The 20,954-nt window shown below is 32.2% G+C and overlaps 1 protein-coding gene across 2 annotated transcripts in view; it reads right to left on the bottom strand.

Moving 5' to 3' along the window:
• Nucleotides 1-20,954, bottom strand: part of LOC148274653 (uncharacterized) — a 246,872-nt gene that overhangs the window by 122,856 nt on the left and 103,062 nt on the right. For both annotated transcript variants that reach the window (XM_088236825.1, XM_088236826.1), the window contains exons 5-7: nt 20,255-20,406; nt 14,577-14,620; nt 13,017-13,136 (exon numbers count right to left, since the gene is read on the bottom strand). In XM_088236825.1, the coding sequence (XP_088092951.1) occupies nt 13,017-13,136; nt 14,577-14,620; nt 20,255-20,406 (316 nt within the window). The remainder of the gene's footprint in view (nt 1-13,016; nt 13,137-14,576; nt 14,621-20,254; nt 20,407-20,954) is intronic.

The raw sequence follows: 20,954 nt of genomic DNA, 5'->3' as shown, positions 1-20,954 counted from the left end.
TGGTATATTCAAGTTTTTTCTTTTTGCGAAAGATACGATTTTATTTTATGAAAAATGAAGTTTAGTTTTTTAAGTTGGTTTATTTGATTTTGAATGTTATTGTTCCATTTAAGTTGTCATTTCTTGCTCTTAAAGTGTTTCTTTGTGTATTTTAATGGTGATTCCATGGATTTTTGGCTGGTTTTTTAAAGTTTACAAGTATACATTTTTTAGGGTTTAATGTTACGTAGTTTTTGGTAATTTATTTAGCAGTGTGCGTATTTCTTCATGTATAAGTCTGTTTTCTTGTCTTCCATATTTTAAACAAAGATGCATATCTTTTGAGACGGGAGTATAAAAGTTAATGCTTTAAAAACATTTAGAATAATGTAATATTACTTTATTAAATATATTGAAATACTAGTAAATTGTTTAAAACAGAGAATCGGAAAGCTAATACTTAAGTTAATACTTTAAAAAAATATATATTTTGAAAGTATTAACAACGCCTTCTGTTTTTTTCATAATCAGAAATCGCATTTAAAAAAAAAAAATATATGTACAAGTTTCAAGGATGGAGTATGAATGAATTTACCGTTGCCGGTAAACCGAAAACGGCATGCATTTTCGAAAAAAAAAATCTAGCAAACATTCATTCACTGTCGTTTGATTAGAAAACCTGGATTATTCCTCAATGTTTTATACTGTCTCTTCTAAGTTATCACCATTACAAATTTTAGCGTTTTTTACAATCCTCGAAACACTTCGGAAACAAACTTTTTGGTAGGTTTGGCCTTAAGTTCCTCTTCATTTTTTTTCTGATCTTGACACGTCGTTCTTTCTAAGTTCACTTGATCTCGAACATTCGTCGACCACACCAAAATGCGTCTTACTTATTTGTCTGCCAAAAAATGATAACGCGTTCAAAATGATCATCTTCGTTATCAACAGATTATCGTCTATGTAAGATCAATACCACGTTTGAGGCAAAAAAAACGTTATAAAATAAATAAAACAACTTTTTTTACTACTTTGATTTTAACTACTAATAAGTGGTTGAACAAAGTTGTTTTATTTATTTTATTATAATGAATAACCACAAAGTTAGTGCTTCAAATATAAACTTTATAAAAAACACGTTTTTTATGGTTTTCAGTTGAATAGGTCAAGCCGCATTGATTGGTGTATATAAATTTTAAAATTGACCAATAGATTGCTTGCATTCGACTAAATCGACCGCGAACAAATCATCCCCGCTAAAGAAGCCAGCAATATCGCGTATGTCCCTAAATCCTGAATACCCGTGTCCCCTACTCGATTGCGTAAAGGCAATACAACCAATTCGCCCCATATGACTGTCAGTTTAACTGTTACGACGAGGAAATTCAGTGATTTATAAAAGAAATCGTTGATTGTCTATAAAACTAAGCCAATTTAAAAAAATAAGTTAAATAACGTATTATCACCGATATGTTTTTCTAAAATTTTGTATTTCTGAAATAACTCCTCACATGACGTTAGGGGTTCTCTTCCGCTTATTTTTGGTCAGTTTTGCCGAACGGTCCGGTCCGTCAACGGTTAGTATACCGGATATCTTTCACAGCTATCTTATAGTTGGTTAATTCATATGAACTAGTTACATCGTGCGAAGTAGTTCGTTTTTATTAAAACTTTTTATATATTTTTTTCGTTGGTTTTCAAGGAACTTTGTGGTAAAAGTTAATGCTCTAATTTTTACCTTGCCCTAGAAAACATTTTTGTATACAATGGTAGTAAAAACAGTTTTTCTTACATTAATTAACAACCCAAAATAAATTGCTTTTGAATTTATTATTTTTATTTTTAAAAATAAAGTCACAGTTTTTTTGTCCCTACTGAACATTTTGACAAATGATTCTTTCGTGGTATTAAATTAACTCAGATGTTACGTACCTAAATAGTTATAGTATATTATGTAGGTGTATCAATTTGTACTTAATATCTTTGTACGTATTTTGCCATACGTATTGCGTTTATTGTGGACACTACGCCACATGCACTGCATTTGTGGTTACCTACCAGTACTTATTGCACATTCTCAATTATTAATTCGTTAGACACTAATTTAACTTAAACAATTTAACTCTTAAAAGGCTGTGCTATAAAAAATATTTGCGCGCGGTGCTGTAACATCGTGTTACCTCAAGCAAAAGACTGAACATTCGAAAGTTCAGACATAAAAAAAAACAGAGACCAACTGTTAAATAATTCCTTTTCCATGATTCGTAAAAAACGTTATATAATTTAGGCTTGTTGTAGTAATATTAATTAAAAATCATAAATACGCCGGTCATATAACTTGCGTGCACTTCCGCTAACTGCCAATAACCCGACTGATCGAACTTATTCTTTCTTTAGTCTTTGTTTCTTTCACACAAAAATACCGGCCACAGAACACTGTCCTTGTTTTCCGTGTTATAACTTCTATTCTCGTGCTCTTTCCTGTACAGTTAAACAGATTTATTGTGGTATTGGCTTCACTTTAGATCGTAAAGTTATACTTCTCATGGTAAGGATAAATATTTTTTGTTTAAAAATCCTCCATTGGGTTATGGTCCTGTAGCTAGTGTTGAGGACTCAGGGATCAGAGGTCTACCCTAACTTGATTTCCTTTTTGTAGTAATAAGTTATGTACAACTCGTTAAAAAAGGCCACTAAATTGAAATATTTGGGTAAATTATAATAAGGTATAACATGTTTGGTTATATTTCAAATGTATTTATTTATTAAGTTCATACATAACATACAGTATCAGAACTAGAAAATTAAATAAATACAATATCAATTTTATATTTGAAGCACTAACTTGTGGTTATTCATAATAATAAAATAAATAAAACAACTTTGTTTAAACACTAATTTTATATTTTTTTACACAGACCGGTTTCAAAGCAAAAAAGCTTCTTCGTCAAGGTTTATGTAACTAATTACGTAAATTTTGAAGAAGCTTGTTTGCTTTGAAACCGGTTGGTGGATAAAAAAGTGGTCAAAACAATGTTGTTTTATTTATTTATTTAAATATAATAAAATTGGTTACAAGGGTTGACAAGCACTGACTTAACAGATTAAGAGGCGGTGGAGTTATTGCTCAGCTAAATAATTTATATTTTTTCAGACAGTCAGGTGGCTCTAAAAGCATTAAACTCTCGAAATCAATTATATATTAACTTTGGAGTACCTACGGGCGCTTAATTGGGTCGGTGAGTGTAATTGTGTGATATTAATTCGGGTACCTGGGCACTCAAACATCGACGGTAACGAAACAGCTGATGATTGGCAAGACTGGGAGCTGAGACAGCCCCGATAGGCCCCGAACTCTATTGTGGGTTGCCTAAATGTGCTCCTCATAGTGAGCTTAGGTCATGGGCTAGAAAGCAGAGTGTAATGCTTTGGCGAAAATAAACCTGATCAGCACCATGCAAAGGAACCGAAAAAAGGGTACTCGCATTTTTTTTATTTTGACCAAATAATGCTCAGCCGAAATAAAGTGACAGTTATCTCTAGAGCCCGCCCAGGGCACTGCAGATTGAACAAACATTTTGCGATAATGAATCTTTCCGAAACTTCTAGATGTAGGTTCTGCAGTGCAGATGAGGAAACACTTATATACATTATCTATGAATGTGATGCCTTATAGGAGTTTCATCCTCGGAGGACTGCTAGTTAAACCTGATAATGTTAAAGAGGTTGTTTCCTACGCAATAGCCCGATACTTTACGGATCTGGGCTTAGAGGGAGAGATTAAGCAAAATTTAAGCTCTCGCCTTCCACAAAGTAGGCTCTTTATAGGCTCTTTATAGACCTTGGGTTGGAGGGCGATAACTATTCACCCGTCACAATAGATATTCACCGGTCGCAGTGACGTCAGGAGCTTGCATGGCACTGACCCCCACTACGAATAATAATATTGTTTCACGACGCGGGGTGGATTTATGGTGCCGGGTGGCCAAAACACGAGGCGGACAGCCGAATTATCTCTTCCTAGTAACCGTAATCAGAAGTTGGCAAAAGAGCTTAACGGCCAGCATTCGTACTTCACTGAGTAGGTACCAGGGATCAATTACTGGGATCCGAGTCATCAGATTATACGTCTGGCCAAAGTACCCGGTCAAACCAAATGTGGTAAGTGACTAGATGGCAGAGACCGATCAGTTTTACATGATTTTACGGGGCGAGAACCATAGCGTTCCCTAGTATCAGAAAGTACCAAACAAGGAAAGCAGACGGATTAAGATAGAAGAACCCTGAGTAGGGGTCTTTACCAGAGAGAACCAAGAAAATGGGTAAGCGAAATGGTAAAAGACGACCTGGATTACTCTGACTTCTAGAGCTAGGAATCTTCCTTAAAAAAGCCAAATTAAGAGGAGATGATAAATTTAGGGGTCTCACGGGGTATGAGGTAAGCGCTGGTGGCTGAAGAGATGTCAGAGAGGCATCGTAGTAGAATGCAAGAGTATGCAAACCTACTGCACGTGTTGAGTCGTTTATTTATTTATTTATTGTGGATAACTTATATAGCGCCATTTTCGTAATAAAATACCTCAAGGGCGCTTTACATGGTGATTCTACTGTTAAGTTAATTTAATTGAAGCTTTAAATTTGTAATTTGATTAAAATAATTTATTTTGTTGTCACGTGCTACGGATTTATTCAAATGATTTAGAGAACAAGTGGGTTTTAAGTTTTTTCCGAAACATCACTTCACTTTCACAGCCTCGCACCTCTGCTGGGAGAGCATTCCATGCCATAGGGCCTGCGACCGCAAATGCGCGCTCACCAAATTTAGTGCGCTGTTTGCGTAGAGGTATAATAACTTTTCCTCTCGCCGTAGACGTAGCTGATCTAAGCGTGAGACGCCTGTCAGCTAGTTCATCTGGAATGCATAGTTCCCTTAGATATTCCGGAGCCGAGTTGTGCAGTGACTTATACATAAGCCAACAGAGTTTGTATTCGACCCTCTGTGGAAAACGTAGCCAGTGTAGTTCCCGAAGTAGTGGAGTGATATGACTGAACTAAGAGATTCCGAAAATAAGTCTCGCTGCGGCATTCAATACAGATTGTAGGCGAGTCATTTTGTTCATTGGTAGACCTGCATAGATACCATTACAATAATCGACTCTAGACACTACAAACGCATTTATTAATTGACGGGCGGCATCAACCGGCAAATTTTTGCGTATGCATTTAACATGTAACTATGTTGTAAGAGAAGGATAGCAATGTACAAAAAAATGTAGTGGGATTTAAACGAGTGTTCTAAAGGATAATATTTATTTATCTTAAAAAAAACTAAGAAACACATTTTACTTTTCAAATCTGACGTGAAAATGTCCACGTAAAGATAACAAGAAATTCAACTAATTCATTTAAATAAATAAGAGTGATAAAATCAAGTATTGTATTATATGTAGACTTTTGTTACGCCACAGCCACACCAGAGTAAACTTAACTGTTTTCCAGAATTAGGTTTTGTAATTGACCATATTCAAAGCATCATAACATTATTAAACAGAAATAAATCTTTTAAAAGATATAAATGTATTACCATATTAAATTTTCAAACTTCGAAACAAGCCCTCTCCTGTACCCTCTCTCCAATTATTTTTTTTTTTTACTTACGCGCCAACGCACAAGCACCCTCACACACAGTCATATACGCCGCCGCGCAGGCCGCGATTACAAACCATATCATCTTTGTTAGATATCGAGATGACATAAAGTAAAATCGACTTAATACATGGATTTTTATGTTTGTTTTAAAATTAATTGTATCTTTGTCAGTAACCTGAAATTGAATATGTTTATCAAAAAATGCGTACAAGATATTCTGTATTTCGAACAGACTACTTAATTTTGCATTTTAGATAGAATCGAAGATAAGTTTTTACTTCCAATTGTAATACGGGTCCTGATAATGTTAACACTTTTATTTTATCTATTTTTAAAGAAAAAAATAAAAATATAAATGTAAAACGAAATGATATGAATAAAAAAAATGTTTGGCTGAAAGGCAGCAATTCTATATAGGCCTGAGGATATATAACCTTATCCCAGATTCCAAGAAGTGTGGTGGAATTGCCAGGCTGAGGAAGGTGTTGTTTACATTTTTAATCTGTGTTGGTCGGAGGAAGTCAGAAAAATTGTTGTCCGATCTAGAAGGATGGAAGCTGATTTCTAGTTTTACTGGTAATGACTTGGGATTTAGGATATAGAGATTATACTTAATTCGTATATTTTTTAATTTCGTAATAAAATACATTATTTACTGCCTTAGAACGGGGAAGCTATCCTTAATTAGGCAGTTTAGATGAACCACCAGCAAAAAAAAAAAAAACAAGAACATTTTACTCACTTAGACAGGAAATAGCGTGTTAAACAATATGCCACCTAATTGTTTGTTATTTATTATTTTCATATGGTATTTTAATTTAATTACAATAAATTCAAAAAACAGTGGATTTTTCTTATTAGCTCTAGTATTATAAACGTATTTCTATTCACTGTCTATAATAAAAGATGTAAAAACCCTTAATTTAATAAAAAAAGTTATCAATATTTTTAATGTTCTATCCTAGTTTTGAGGCGCAGTAAACAAATTAAATTATTATGGTATCAGACGACGCTACCTGAATTTTGAAACCTCTCTTGTTAAGCACTCTGGCTAACTTTAAAGGAGTTTGACAATACTCCTCCGTTACCTTAAATCAAATTATATCAGCCGGATGCAGGTCATCTGGCCTATTTTCAGAACAAATATTAAATGTATTGTTTATGTGACGAAGAGACAAGCAATGGAAAAATTAATTTGGAAACATAAAGAAAATCATGATAATCGTTATTAAAGTTTGATTTCATGTCGTATGTGTTACCACTTTTATTAACATGTAAATATTTTTTACCCGCAACTTCATCTAAAACTATTGTTTCCATAAAGATATTTTTAAAAAGTAATTTATTATTACATTACAACAGAGATAAAGTATTTCATTTAAATTATTTATTGACAATTCTTGATAGAATTCCATTGTAATGATGTAATAACTAATATTTACATATAAATTAATAATTTAAAATATATTTGGTACACTTCCACTTATTTATTTTGATCAATTGGCGCTTTCACCCTCTAATGGGCATCTTCAGACTTCAGACTGAAGGGTATGGGTAAGGGGAAGTTTTCCAAGTATTTTTTAAATTGATAACTTATATGTAAATATAAGTTATTACATTATTCAGAGATGAAGTACATTTTAGAGAAGGTTAAATATAAGTCTAGGCATCTACAGAGCTTATGACCTGTCATTGGCCGGTTTAAGTGGCCACTTAACACACTGTGTAACATTCACCATTTTGCTCATATTTGAACATCTATATACCTTCAATTCTTTCATATGTTGATGTTTGTGGCAAAAATTGGTTTGCAACCAGTAGTCTTTGGGTAAGTCTGCGCTTTTAGGTGTGCTCCAGAAAGTAGTAACTAACTTTTCCTATTACTGTCGACATAAAGGGGTTTGAAATGGGTGAAGGATTTTTTTATTTATTTTATTTATACTTCCCCTTGTACCTACCTTGTAGACGATGAGGGGTGGTTTTAGAGCGACAATGAAAGAGACATTGAAAGTTGTTAATGTAAATATTTGTTCGTACTTTTCCTTACTGAATTTAGTTAGTAAAGGATGAAATATAATCAATTTGTAATGAAAAAAAAATTGCCTGCATGTATGAGTGAATCCGAAGAAAGACATTTAGTCTTTAAAACGGATTCGGGTATGTGGTGGATGCTTTCAATGTTGATGTTTATGAAGTCAAAGACCTGAAACCTTTATTTATGTGGGTGAGATTCGTGTAATTAAATTATTTCACCAACATACCAAACAACGCCTGAAAATTTTATTTTTTCAATTTCTTTACTTCTTTGTGGACCAGGTGGATTTATCAAAAAATTTTTGAGTTTGTTTAAATTTTTGTAGACAAGGACTGAATTTAAGTCCCTGGGGAGCTGTTAATATTAACACATTACAACAGAGATTAAGAACATTTTAGAGAAGGTAATATAGTAGATTAGGGTAATATAGAAGTCCTAGACTTCTATATTACCGTCTCTAAAATGTTTTTCATCTCTGTTGTGATGTGTTAATATTAACAGCTCTTCAGAGAGTTGGATCCAGTCCCTGTCTATAAAAATTTGGACCAACTTAAAATATTTTTTAATGAAGACACAATATACACGGGTACATTTTTTATCTTCGAAGTAAAAAACGGAAAACAATCGCAAAATGCTATTTTATACGTAAATAAAAAATTAACTTTCGTTGTAAAATGCATTTTTATGTTGAAAAACATCAGTAGTCTTAGATAGACTGAATTAGTTGCAACAGAGAGCGAACACATTTTTGAGAAGAGATTATGGAAGTCTAGGCCTCCTTTCCCTCTTTGATGCAACGAATTTAGATCAAGATAACTCCATTGGGAAGAAATCCAGCCTGTCTGCAATTATTTGGACATACTCACAACATTTTTAAATTAACTAAGGGGTAAAAGAAGAAGCATTAAATGAGGAAAATTGTTTTCAGGCGTTGCCTAGTAGGTGGATTGGTTCAGGATGAATCTCACCCACATGATAAAGGTTTCGGCTCTTTTACATCTCAAAAGTCAACAGATAAAAGAGTTGAGGAAATGTAGATGTTTCAACATAGGCAGAATAGTGAATGTTACAGAATAATAATATTAACAATTGTTGATAAATTACCTGGTCCATGAAGAAGTATAGAAATTGAAAAAATAATATTTTCAGGCGTTGCCTAGTATGTAGGTGAAATAATTCAATTAGATGAATCTCACCCGCATAAATAAAGGTTTCAGCTCTTTAACTTCACAAACATCAACAGATGAAATAATAGAAGAAATATAGATGTTCAAATAAAGGCAGAATGGTGAATGTTACACAGTGTGTAAAGTGGCCACTTAAACCAGCCATTGACAGGTCATAAGCCCTGTAGATGCCTAGACTTCTATATTACCTTCTCTTAAATGTTCTTCATCTCTGTTGTAATATGTTAATACTTATTTATTTATTTTGTTTACTTATTACACATTTTTTGAGACAGAAGTCAAAACTCCATCGGACTAAAATCCTGTGTTGAGTTGAGACGAGTTATTAGTTAACATAGACATACAAATATATCACCACAAATGTTATTCAGGATCCGAAACATAATGCTTATTTTTAAATATATAAATATGGCACATCAATATGGTTAACAGCAAACTCAAACATTCGAAAAATCGTCAAGGAGTTTCCCACTTATAGCCCTCTCACTAAGGAAATCCAGTCCTTAACTCATGTCTTGCAAATACATATTTTTCGTCCCTGAAAGCTTAACACGCTCTTCTAAAATATTGAACACTCTTGGGGCGATAAATAAAATATGTCTCTGAGCAAAAGTCGTACGGGTTTTAGGTATGTTAGAATGAAATTATTAATGGAAAAATAGAAAGGAATTATTGTGTTCTATCAAATGGTAAGCGAAATAAGTTTTACTTTTATACTTATTGATTTTCAAAAATACTCATTCAAATAACTCAGCAACTTAAGTTTATATTTGACAATAATGAATAATAATTGTTATAAAATATTTTTCATCCGGTGCTTTGTCAGGTTCCCTCGACGTTTGCGATCCCTGGATGTATGTTTTAACAATACACGTAATTTATATTTTATGCTATTCTATTCTTACAAGTGCAGGTCAGTGCCAAACAAGCTCCTGCCGTCACCACGACTCGTGAAGGTCTATTGTGACGGGTCCCCGTAAATAAATTCTCGCCCTTCAAGCCCTTCAAGCCCTTGTAAAGCCGGGCTACCGAATGCAGGGCGAGTGCTGTAACTCTTGTGTGGGTGTGATGTAACACGAGTCTACATGGGATACAAGACTTGATATGTCTTTCTTATTTATTAAAATAATGAAGTTGTATTTTTTATTATCTTCAAATTGTCATTTTCACATCGGATTCAGAAAATAAAATTCGTTTAAATAATATGCTGGATTTCAGTACAAAAAAATGATTACTCTTCTTCTTCTTCTGCTTTCTCTAGGCCTGCTTCCAGTTATTGCTCGGAGCGTGTTCCTGGGATGCGGACGTCCAACTGCCCTTTTATCTTTTTGGTGGTCTTCCGGGGGGTCTGCTGCCAACTGGTATTGCACCTGCCACTATATTCACCACTCTTTCTGAATCTGCTCTCTCTACGTGCTCTCTCCAGAAACTTTTTCTTGATCTTCCACATCTAACAACATCTTCAACGTCTTAAATCCTTATTTTTTCGGAGTTTCTTACTCTGTCTCGGGTTGTCGTTCCCGCAATGGGTTTTTTTAATAAAGGAGTTGCTTATTATGTACAAAGCTTATATAAACTACAAAAGGTATGTTCCTTCCAATTTTTTGACTATAGTGTGAGAATTTGGTAGTGGAAACTCACACAGGAGAAGCCGGACTATTGACAGGAAAGGGCAAAATCTTCCGTTCCATTTTGAGAACGTTCGGCATTTTGTGTCCTATTTATATTTATTTCAACAATCACCTTAACTATTTTTACCATGTATGATATTACCTCATGCGATGAGTCCTTATGAGTTATTACTCCCGCAACGGGTCAGAGAGTTGTCGTTTCACTCGTTCTTAGGAGGATTTTTGTTCTAGTGGTGTCAGCCCTTGTTTCAATGCCGTATATCAAGATGGTCTAATACTGTTTTTTTCAAACCCGTACTTTGCTCTGCTTCAGCATATATTTGTTTCTCCATTCATCATTTCTTAAGCATCCAACCACAGCGGCGGCTTTGTATGTTTATTATCTTACTTCTTAAGAGAGGTCGTTGCTGCTGGATATTTCAACACCCAAGTACTTAAAATGCATTAATTGCTTTATTTTTTTTATTGTCTATTGCAAGTTTGCATCGTTCTGGCTGTCTTGGGGCTACTCAATTTTCTTCGTTTTATCTACGGATATTTTCATATTAAATCGTTGAGAGGATGTGTGGAATTCGTACAATTTTCTTTGGAGATCATCTTCGGAGTCTGCTATTAGGACAGAATCATCGGCGTAGCATATTATATCTATGTATTTTACATACATTATTATGTATTTTAAACTCATGCGGCGGCTGCAATCGCCTTTTTTTTCTCCCGCTAGGTTAAAATATTGTTTTATACACTGTGGAACCTCTTTATAGGCAGAATGGTAAATGTTACAAGTAGTGTAAAGTGATCACTCCCAGCCGATGACAAATCATAAGATATATTTATAGATTTTGGTTTATCTGATCATTCACATCTTTTTTAGCTGTCCATGTCTCACGAAACTTAATTTGACGTATAACGTTTTTGATAAGTTTTGATATACTATGATGTCATATAAAAGAATCAGATATTAGAACATCAGTTCGTATCATTCCAACAGACGTAATATTACTGATGATTTAACTGGTAATTCTATAACAATAGTTATGTAAATATCTACGGTTTACGTAGTTAAAATCTCAAATTGAAATTTTTAAAATCCCATAAGTAATAAATGCAGGAACTTACGTAAAAACTCTCCAAAACGTCTTTTCTGTCATGCTGACATTTTACAAAATAATTTTATAATCTGAGAAAATTTACGTTTTACAATACTTTTAATTCATTTATACTGATTCAAAGTAAATTTATTTATACCTTAATAAAATCAAACTTTGGGAATGATTCGAAAAGCTAGTTACCTAACTCCATAGAAATTTGTATTAAAACGGTCGTCGGCAATGCGCCAAAATATGTAATTCTAACAATATTATATTTTTAAATCTTAAATAGAAAATTAATGAACGATGTAAACCCAACATTTTTTATCTCTTGTTAACAGTTATTATGAAAATACTAATAATAATAATAAATGCAGAAGAATTATTTATGAAAATACTGTATATCCAAATTTTCACTAAATAATAAAAAAACCTATTTTTATACAAATAAAAATATTGGTACATTATTGCTTAGTAATAAAGATAAAAACAGTTTGTTTAATATGTATTTCAGGTGATTATCAATTAAAAAGCAATTCTTGTCTTCCAGTTTACGTTAAAAAAACATCAAGAATTTTTTTAATTCACGTTAAAGAATATTTGAGGTGTTTTCACAATAATAATTTCTCTTAATTCGCAAATCACCTAATCAACTTAAATCATGACTTAAATAAAAAAACAGGAGTTAAAATCTTACTAATAAATAATAAAGGGTTAAAAGTAAATAATATGGAAATATTTCAGATTAAGAAAGCTTTAAAAAATAGTGTTTTTTTAATAACCAAACAATCTTTCAATTTAGTCTGTTAAACGATGTACCACTGTTATGGTCACCCTCAACCTATTAAGCCCAACTCCTCCAACCCATCTACTTTTTTCAACTATTTCTCAAACAACATATTTTCATAATTTAATCAGTGCATGTTTGTCTTAATCAGTGCATGTGCTTATTAAAATGCACGTGGTGTTGGTTTTATATTTTTTGCAACAACTATGGTAAAGGTGTATAGTGGGTTTTGCATGTTGGTTTAATTGGTACCCTGACGAAGAGACGGGTATGTCTAGAAACCGGTAGACATAGAAAAGTCGGTAAGTGGTTAAATACAAATATTTCATATCATTTAGATATTATATTTATTTAATTGTCAGTTTGAAAAAATACTTTAAGCTCAACGCACGTCGGTTTGAATTATTTGTTTTTTATAAAATGTAAAGTAGGAGGCGCCTAACGCCACATCGCGCGTCGGTGGCCCACTAGTTTGTTTATTGGGTTTTAAGATAATTTACGCAAAATAAATAAAGCATAATAATTCGTAATTGACATATAAACAATAATTCGTGATGGAAAAGAGTTAAAAACTTAATTGTTGCACGAAAGATTTTTTATGCTTTAAGATTTGTATGAAGGTACATTGTAGATAATAAACATATTTGACAATTTTCTTACCTTGGAGCCAAATAAGCTAGACCACCTCTGAAACAAGGCTAGTGGAGTCTTGGAGTCAAGAAATGCTCTGGAGCTATTGCTTGCTGGACTGCACAGTCTGCCGGACTCTGAAGATTTAAGCTAGAAAAAATCATGCAAAATCATGTTAGATCATACAGAATCATATTTTATTGATTTATTTATTAGTGTATACACGGCACAAATGCCTTTTATAAACATAAACATAAACATAAATACATTTAACATACAGTGTTCTATTACAAAATTATGAAATAATATAATAACAATATATCTTTACGTATTACACAGTTGTTTTATAAATGTTCCATATAATAACTTTAGGATTTTAACACATACTTAGGTAGAAAAATAATAAAAATAAAGATAACGCGGTATATTCGAAATAGCAAAAATCATAAATCATTGATTTGTCGGTATTGTTGCAATTTATATTGAATGCTCTAGGAATAATACTAACTGTCTCCCGATAAGAACTCAGGGGTTCTTAACCGTTTTAAAAATAAAATATAAAAAGAAACAAAATAATAAGACTTTTAAAAAAAATATATTAAAAATTAAAAAAAATATGTATAAAAGTTTAAATTTTAAAAACTAAAAAAAAAAAAACAAATATCTAGTCGTACGTTTATAAATATATTTGACGTGTATTTATTTTTACATTTATTTTTCTCTTTTTATAAATTAATATAAATACTTAAACATCAGTCAAAATCCTAAACTATTTCTTTAATAGCAAGTTTAAACTTCATTTGGCTAATGTGAAAAATGTCAATACAACTGATCTGGTTCCCTAGACTGTGCAATCTTGAAATATGTGAATTCATAGCTTAATTAGTGGCAGCAATATCTATATGAAATAGGACATTATGTCTAGTAGTCCTAACAGGTATTCGGAATTGAATCATGTTTAGCAATCCAGGAGAGTCCATGCCATTTATTATCTTAAAGAGAAACATTAAATCACACAGTTTCCGTCTTCTGGATAAACTTTCCAAATCAAGTGTGTTCATTAAGAAGTCATAGTTTAAAGATGCAATAGGAATAGACAGCTTGTAGTTGATAAAACGTAAAAAAATTATCTGCACTCCCTCAAGTTTTAACGAATGAACTCCGTCATAATGAATCAAATCATATCGATGGCGGAAATTTGGTATGCGGTTTACGAAATAATGTAAAATATTCAACAGAGGGAACTACTAATCATCATACATAAACAATCAACATTACTCGCACCGGACACTTAATGCAACATACCTCAATTATCTGCTACGTGAAGGTTAGGTGATCGCCTAACTCTTCAGTCACAAATCTTGCAAGATCTTTCCAGGAATCGAATCTGGGATTTCAAGCATGACAGGCAAATGCGCCATTCACTACACTACAAAGTGGATCAACTCTCAAGATTTTTACCGAAGGGAGTATAAGGGCATATCCAGTGAACATGCTCGAATATGTATATATGAATATGCTTCTCAGATAAAACAATCATTTTGTACATTTTTACATGTTAATTAACCACACCGATGTTTTAAAACTTACCCCAAAAGATGATTTTCTAAATATGCTTCTGGTTTTGCGATATTCTGAAAAAAAAACTTATCTGTTCTTATTATGATACATAATACATAAAACAATATTCTTTAGTGTTTTGACTTAGTAAGGCTTAACGTTTTAAATTATACTAAAGTAAAATTTAATTTTCCTAAGAATGTACCGCCTGTATGGCCGCGCATGGCAACGCCCCGTACCCCCTCTATAATTATTATTTTCAACCCCTAGTGTCGGCAGATTTAAGCCTGTTGTTTCAAAATAAATCATAATATTTGAGTTTGTCCAAATGTTAGTAGACAAACGACTGAATTTAATCCTCTCGGGAGTCGTTAAGATTAACAAATTACAACAGGGATGGAGAACAAAATAATAACAACAAAAGGCAAAATGGTGAATGTTACACAGTGTGTAAAGTAGCAACTTAAACCAGCCAATGACAGGCCATAAGCCTTGTAAATGCCTAGACTTTCATAGTCCCTTCTTTAAGGTATTTTCTATCCCTGTTATAATTTGTTAAAATTAATCGTTTTCAAAGCAACGAAAAATAAGAAAATACGAAGTAATATAAATTTTATATTTGAAGCACTAATTTTGTGGTTATTTATTTTAATAACATAAACATAAAATAACCTTGTTTGTAACCACTTATTTTTTTATTTTTCTTTTGACCGGTTTCAAAGCTACACTAGTTTTTTTTATCAAAGTGTAATGAACTAATAAGTCGTATATATTTCTTTAACAGTGTTTAATAAATACTAAATCAAAACATATGTAGCTAATAAGTCGTGTTTTTGTCCTGTTGTTCTTGTTGCAAAGGTGGTAGTTGTGTAGTGCGATGGATATAATATTTAGATACGATACTAGACAGGGGTGGACTAAAGGAAAAACAGTTTTTTTTTATATTTGAAGCACTAACTTTGTGGTTATTCATTATAATAAAAATTTTAAAAATATTTTTTTTTTTTACCACAAATTTTTATTTTCCACCGACCGGTTTCAAAGCAAACAAGCTTCTTCGTCAAGGTTTACGTAACTAATGAAGTAACTTCTTTGTCAAGCTTCTTTGTCATGGTTTACGTAACTAATTAAGTTACGTAAACCTTGACGGAAAAGCTTGTTTGTTTTGAAACCGGTCGGTGGAAAATTAAAATAAGTGGTTAAAAACAAAGATGTTTCATTTAATTTTATTACAGTTTTTTTCATTATTATTTTGAACCAGTGTACTCTGTTCAGTAGGAATAAAAAGTGGTTAAAGACAAAGTTATTTAATGTTTATGATATTATAAAAAATAATATTTAATAAATTAATAAACAGCAAACTCGACTTCAAAATAGATGCCGGTAGGTATACACATACATTTTCAATGACTTATTCTTAAATACTTGCACTTATTGACATTAAATGATAAACATACTTTTATTGACAACTCCAATACCATTTTAAATATAAATTGACATATTTTTTATAATAATTGCGTTGGTTTCCAAAATATTGGGATCTCGTGTTTTAGAGTTATTAAAAATATTTATTATTACAAGGCGTAGTATTTTATTTACTATTTTAAATGAAAAAACAACATATTTTTAGGTACCCACGTTTTATTATATTGATCGTATAAGAGTAGGTACTATAAACTGAAGCAGCACTTAATAATCGTCCCACAACTATAGCAACATATTAATTCAACTAATAAATAAATGGCCGCCAGTTGGATGGGGTTATAAAAATTAAACGAAGTTATGCAGAAAGCAGCCAGTCCACAATTTTGGAAAAATGAGATATTTATGTTGTCGGGTGCAGTAAGATCAATTATATGTTCTGCTAAAAACAACCAGAATGCTTTCATACAAAAAACTACAGTATCACCTTCTGAAAAGGTGTCGATCACTAAAACGGCATTTCGATTGGCAGAAAACACCCACGGCACTACAAAAATCTTATGGTACTTTAAAAATTATAAAAACGGGTCAAACGCACAATAAGAAATAAAAAACTTACGTAGGTATTCATTGATTGTTAAAGTTTTAAACATTCCAACTGTTGTGTAGATTTCATAATTCACTCTTTTTACAAAAGTGCTATTATCTCAGTTTCACTTTTCTATGGCTAGCTGCTACGTTCAACTGTGACTTAAATGAAGGGCATCGGAGTATGAAAATTAAAAAAAAAATCTAATCTGGTGTTATTGAATTTATAAAATGACTAAAATGGACATATGCTATTCGTGTTTGTAATATGGTCACGAGGATGAATGACAATATCCGACAAACGCCCTCCATATTCTATTTGTCAAACTCAGTGAAAGTAGTAGAGTTAAGTTTAAGAAACATCGCGATATATGAAATGGAAAACTTTAAAAGAGTTACTCGTTAAAACATTGTTTTTTGATTGAGTGAAATTACAAGGCAATACCAGAATTATTGTAACTTCAAACTAGTATCGGAGTTGTCAATGAAGAAAACCATATCATCGTCGTTCTGACAAAAGTCACTAATAAAAAAAACATAATTTTGAAAAATTGCAATTTGATAGTTTGGAGACTAAGGTAAAATATTTTTTTTATGATTTGGAGACTTCGTGCATTTTCAATAAATTCCATTGGTTACTGGTAATAATTGGCAATAAACCGAATTGTGGTCCGGTGGTAGTATTGTGGACTCACGGACCAAAGGTCCGAGGTTCAAATCCCACTCTACCGCAACGCGATTTCTATTTTTCCAACACAAGTAATTTACGACTTTAAGGAAATGGTCTGAAAAGTTGAATATTTGAGTAAGTTATAAGAGCTTAAGTATTTCTGTTTTAAAAAAAAATATATTTTTTTCTTATACATTAAAAATATTTGGAAGGTTTTTAACGAGGCAAGGTAAAAAAAATGGTTTAGAGACGTTTGCTTGTTTATAATTTTAACAGTGCAAACTATAAGAGTTAGTGAAAGGAAGGAAATATAAGAAATAATAATTATAATGTTGTGGGTTAAAATAAATTTTTATTTATAAAAATATTTTTTTATTTTTTTAAAATGTTTTAATGTATAATAATACAAAGTCACGTAGTAAAAAATAAATAATTTAAATTTGCGCTATTTTTTGAAAGTTACGTTTGCCTCTTGAAAATCACAATTTTAGGCTTCGCGAATCGCTCAAAGCTGTCATTTTTAGGGTTCGTGACTTTTGCCTCAATGTCAACTTAATAGAAAAAGAATAAAAATAATGTAAAAAGACGGAAAACCAACTTTATTGATATTATTAATGAATTTGGCAAAAATGCAACAAGAAGAAAGGCGCATAATATTTTTTGGAATCGTCAGTATTCGACAGTACATAAAATTATTCATGGGACGTATGAAGTTAGTCACTAAGAATCTTTGTGTATACATACATTAATTTAAAACTTTTTTTTTATCACTTTAGAAACCAAAGGGTTTTTAAATCTTCCCACACTAAGGGTTGAAACTATTTACTATAGAGGGGGTACGGGGCGTTACCATGCGTGGTTTGCAGAACATTTTTGACGAATCAAACTTAATTTTCATCATCATCCCTCTATAGTGCATAAGACAGTGCAATGGAACACCAAATGCAGCGTAACTTGATCAAATGCTACGTACATGTAGAGTGACCAGTCTTACGCTTCAGGCCCCAGTCCAGGATCGTGATTATGACTTATTTGTTTAAAAATTCAAAGTATCTTCGTCGGTAATCGGTAACTAAAGTACTGGTTCCATTTCACACACAAAATAGTCTTTTTCATCCGCCTGGGCATGGACCAAAGAACTTAAGTTTTAATAAATAACATATTCATAGCCCCTTTTGTCTAGTTAACTACAATTTAAATGCATTTTAATAATTAAGATTGTGTTTATTTCATAGAACATGGTATATTTATTAATCGAGTTTAAGTTAGATTACATATATTAAATTATTTAAATCCATATTTCATTTTAACTTTCCCAGAAATTGAATCCGGAACCACAAGCATAAAAGGCGAATGCACCAACCACTACACAAGACAGACTTATCTCCGCCTATCCTTGTTAAATAAATGCAACTCAAGGACACTTTACTGAAAATTATTTATTTATATATTTTAGAAGCAGAAGAAAAACTAAAATAATTTTACTTTGAAATATTATGAACGATAATAAATTATTATTAAATGTTTTCATAAGGCGAGACGATTGTCAAAAAAAATTACACTAACTTTCCTAGCCGGAAAATAGTATGTAAATTTAGTAAATTGTAAAGAAAAATTAAAGGAAATATTTTTTTTACAAATGTCTGAAATGTAAATATATTATATGTTAACATAAGTTTTGACCGTTGTTTTACAAATTTAAAAATGAGCACTAAAAAAAAACAAAATTTTAAAAATTATTCATCATGCGTAAAAAAAAATCTGCTCTACAAGATACTCTGTTTGCTTTTAAGTTACATGTGTTATTTAATTTGATTATACGCCTTAAAAATGAAATATTATGTAGACGAAAGTGAGCATTTTGTAGGGTGAAGATGCTCTATATTATTGACCATTTTTGTGTAGATAATGAAGGATGATAGATTATCAACTAATTTGTTGGCGTTAACAAATGTTATGTCGGATTTTTTCCAGACAAAAAAAATGCAACAAATTAGTCAATAATACGTGGGATTTCATCTGAAATAAAGTCATGACTCCAAGAAGCAAGTCAGCATATTCTATTGAATTCAATTCATTACATTCTGCGAAACACGAGATCAACGTTCTGCAGTACATTAACATTGTCCCTACCATGGAGATATGAACAACAAAGAAACGAGGCCTATAAAAAGACTACATGGCGTAATAACGCCCCGCAGTTCAGTTAAGTCAGTCCAGCCAGCCCGAAGACTAAACGACGCAGTCATTCAGTTCCAGCATGTAGTTTGTGTGTATCAAGTGCAGTCTCTTCAACTCGTCATCGCCGTAACACTCGCGCGATACAATTCAATATTTATTCACCATGTAATAAATACGCATTAAATAGCAACCTCGTGTCTTCTCTCAATCTCTAACTAGGGTAGGAGCTCCACCAACCCTCAATAACCAAAATCCTACAAGAATAATCCCCTTTATTATTTTAAAACAAATTAGTTAATCATTCATAACGTCTTCGCTGTACACTGCACAAATATCGCGAGCAGCTTTGGCAGCTTTATTTCCTCGATTGAAAGCAAACAGAAAGAAGTGAACAAGAAGAAATGTGGGAAATGCTCACTTTCGTCTACTTTACATTCCAATTTGAAATCTTGTAATAAAATTAATGAACATGTTTATGTATTGTAAAAGCAAACACAATTTATTGTAGAGCGGACAATTTTCTTTCGGATGACGTATATCCCTTAACATTTGTTATAAACTTTTTTGCTCATTTTTAAATTTGGAAAAAAAACTGACATAAATAATATTATAGTGCAGGACTTAGTAAGGGGTACTGACCCTTGTTGTACTGGCAACATAACAATATTAAAACATAGATATAATGTAAGTATGTTGGTACTCTGTAACTGAGCTGCCAAGTGGCACGGTAAAGTTTAAAGATAATGTGCAGTGTGGCAGTCTTGACCTGTATTCGTCATGGAAACGAATAAATGAAATAAATAAATGAATAATCGATTTGGGTAATTTTGACTAATATCGCTCGTACCTTGTAAGACAACATGGCGTCCTCCCAACTGACCGACATCTACACACTCTAACTGTGAGTATTGAGAGTGCCCATCTATGTGGACGGAGAAATCAGAAGTAATTTCACTCCCTTTAAGCTTCCCACTCTCCAAGGCCCACTGTGCTGCGTCACTGGAAAACAAACTGATTATTACATTTTTAATTTAATATTTTTCAAAAAAACAACGACAACTGATGCCGATTTGAGGAGAGATTCATTTAGGTCTGCCAGGCTGACTAAACGAATCCCAAAGGGCCGAATCTACTAGCATGCAACAGTCAGCGATAGCTAACTGTTATTATTGCAATAAATCACTCTAAATAACAAAAAATAAATTGAGATGCCCAAAGGAGCGATATTTCAACCAAGGCCCGAAAGGCTGTTTGTTCCCGGATATAACAGTTGGCGATAGCCGTGATATTTAAATGAGTTTGGAATTTATTATTTGGTAACGTGTCTGAAGGTCGTCGTGAGAGCTAAATTAATCTCTAAAAATAATGATTATATTTTTTTAAAATTTATTTAATGCACAAAATACACAATTTTACATAGCCACAATTATATGTTTTTTTTTTATGTCCCGACTTGTTAGAAAATTCCGTGTTAAGTCGGGACTCTTCGATATATAAATCAAAAATCAAAAATAGTTATTTACATATTAAAACAATATACAGGTAAT

Source organism: Micrasema longulum, unplaced genomic scaffold (genome assembly GCF_059751315.1).
Source record: "Micrasema longulum isolate JH-2025_06_02 unplaced genomic scaffold, ASM5975131v1 h1tg001611l, whole genome shotgun sequence".
NCBI classification, from domain to species: domain Eukaryota; kingdom Metazoa; phylum Arthropoda; class Insecta; order Trichoptera; family Brachycentridae; genus Micrasema; species Micrasema longulum.
The sequence above is the reverse complement of the archived record's forward strand: the minus strand, read 5'-3'. Positions and strand labels throughout refer to the sequence as shown.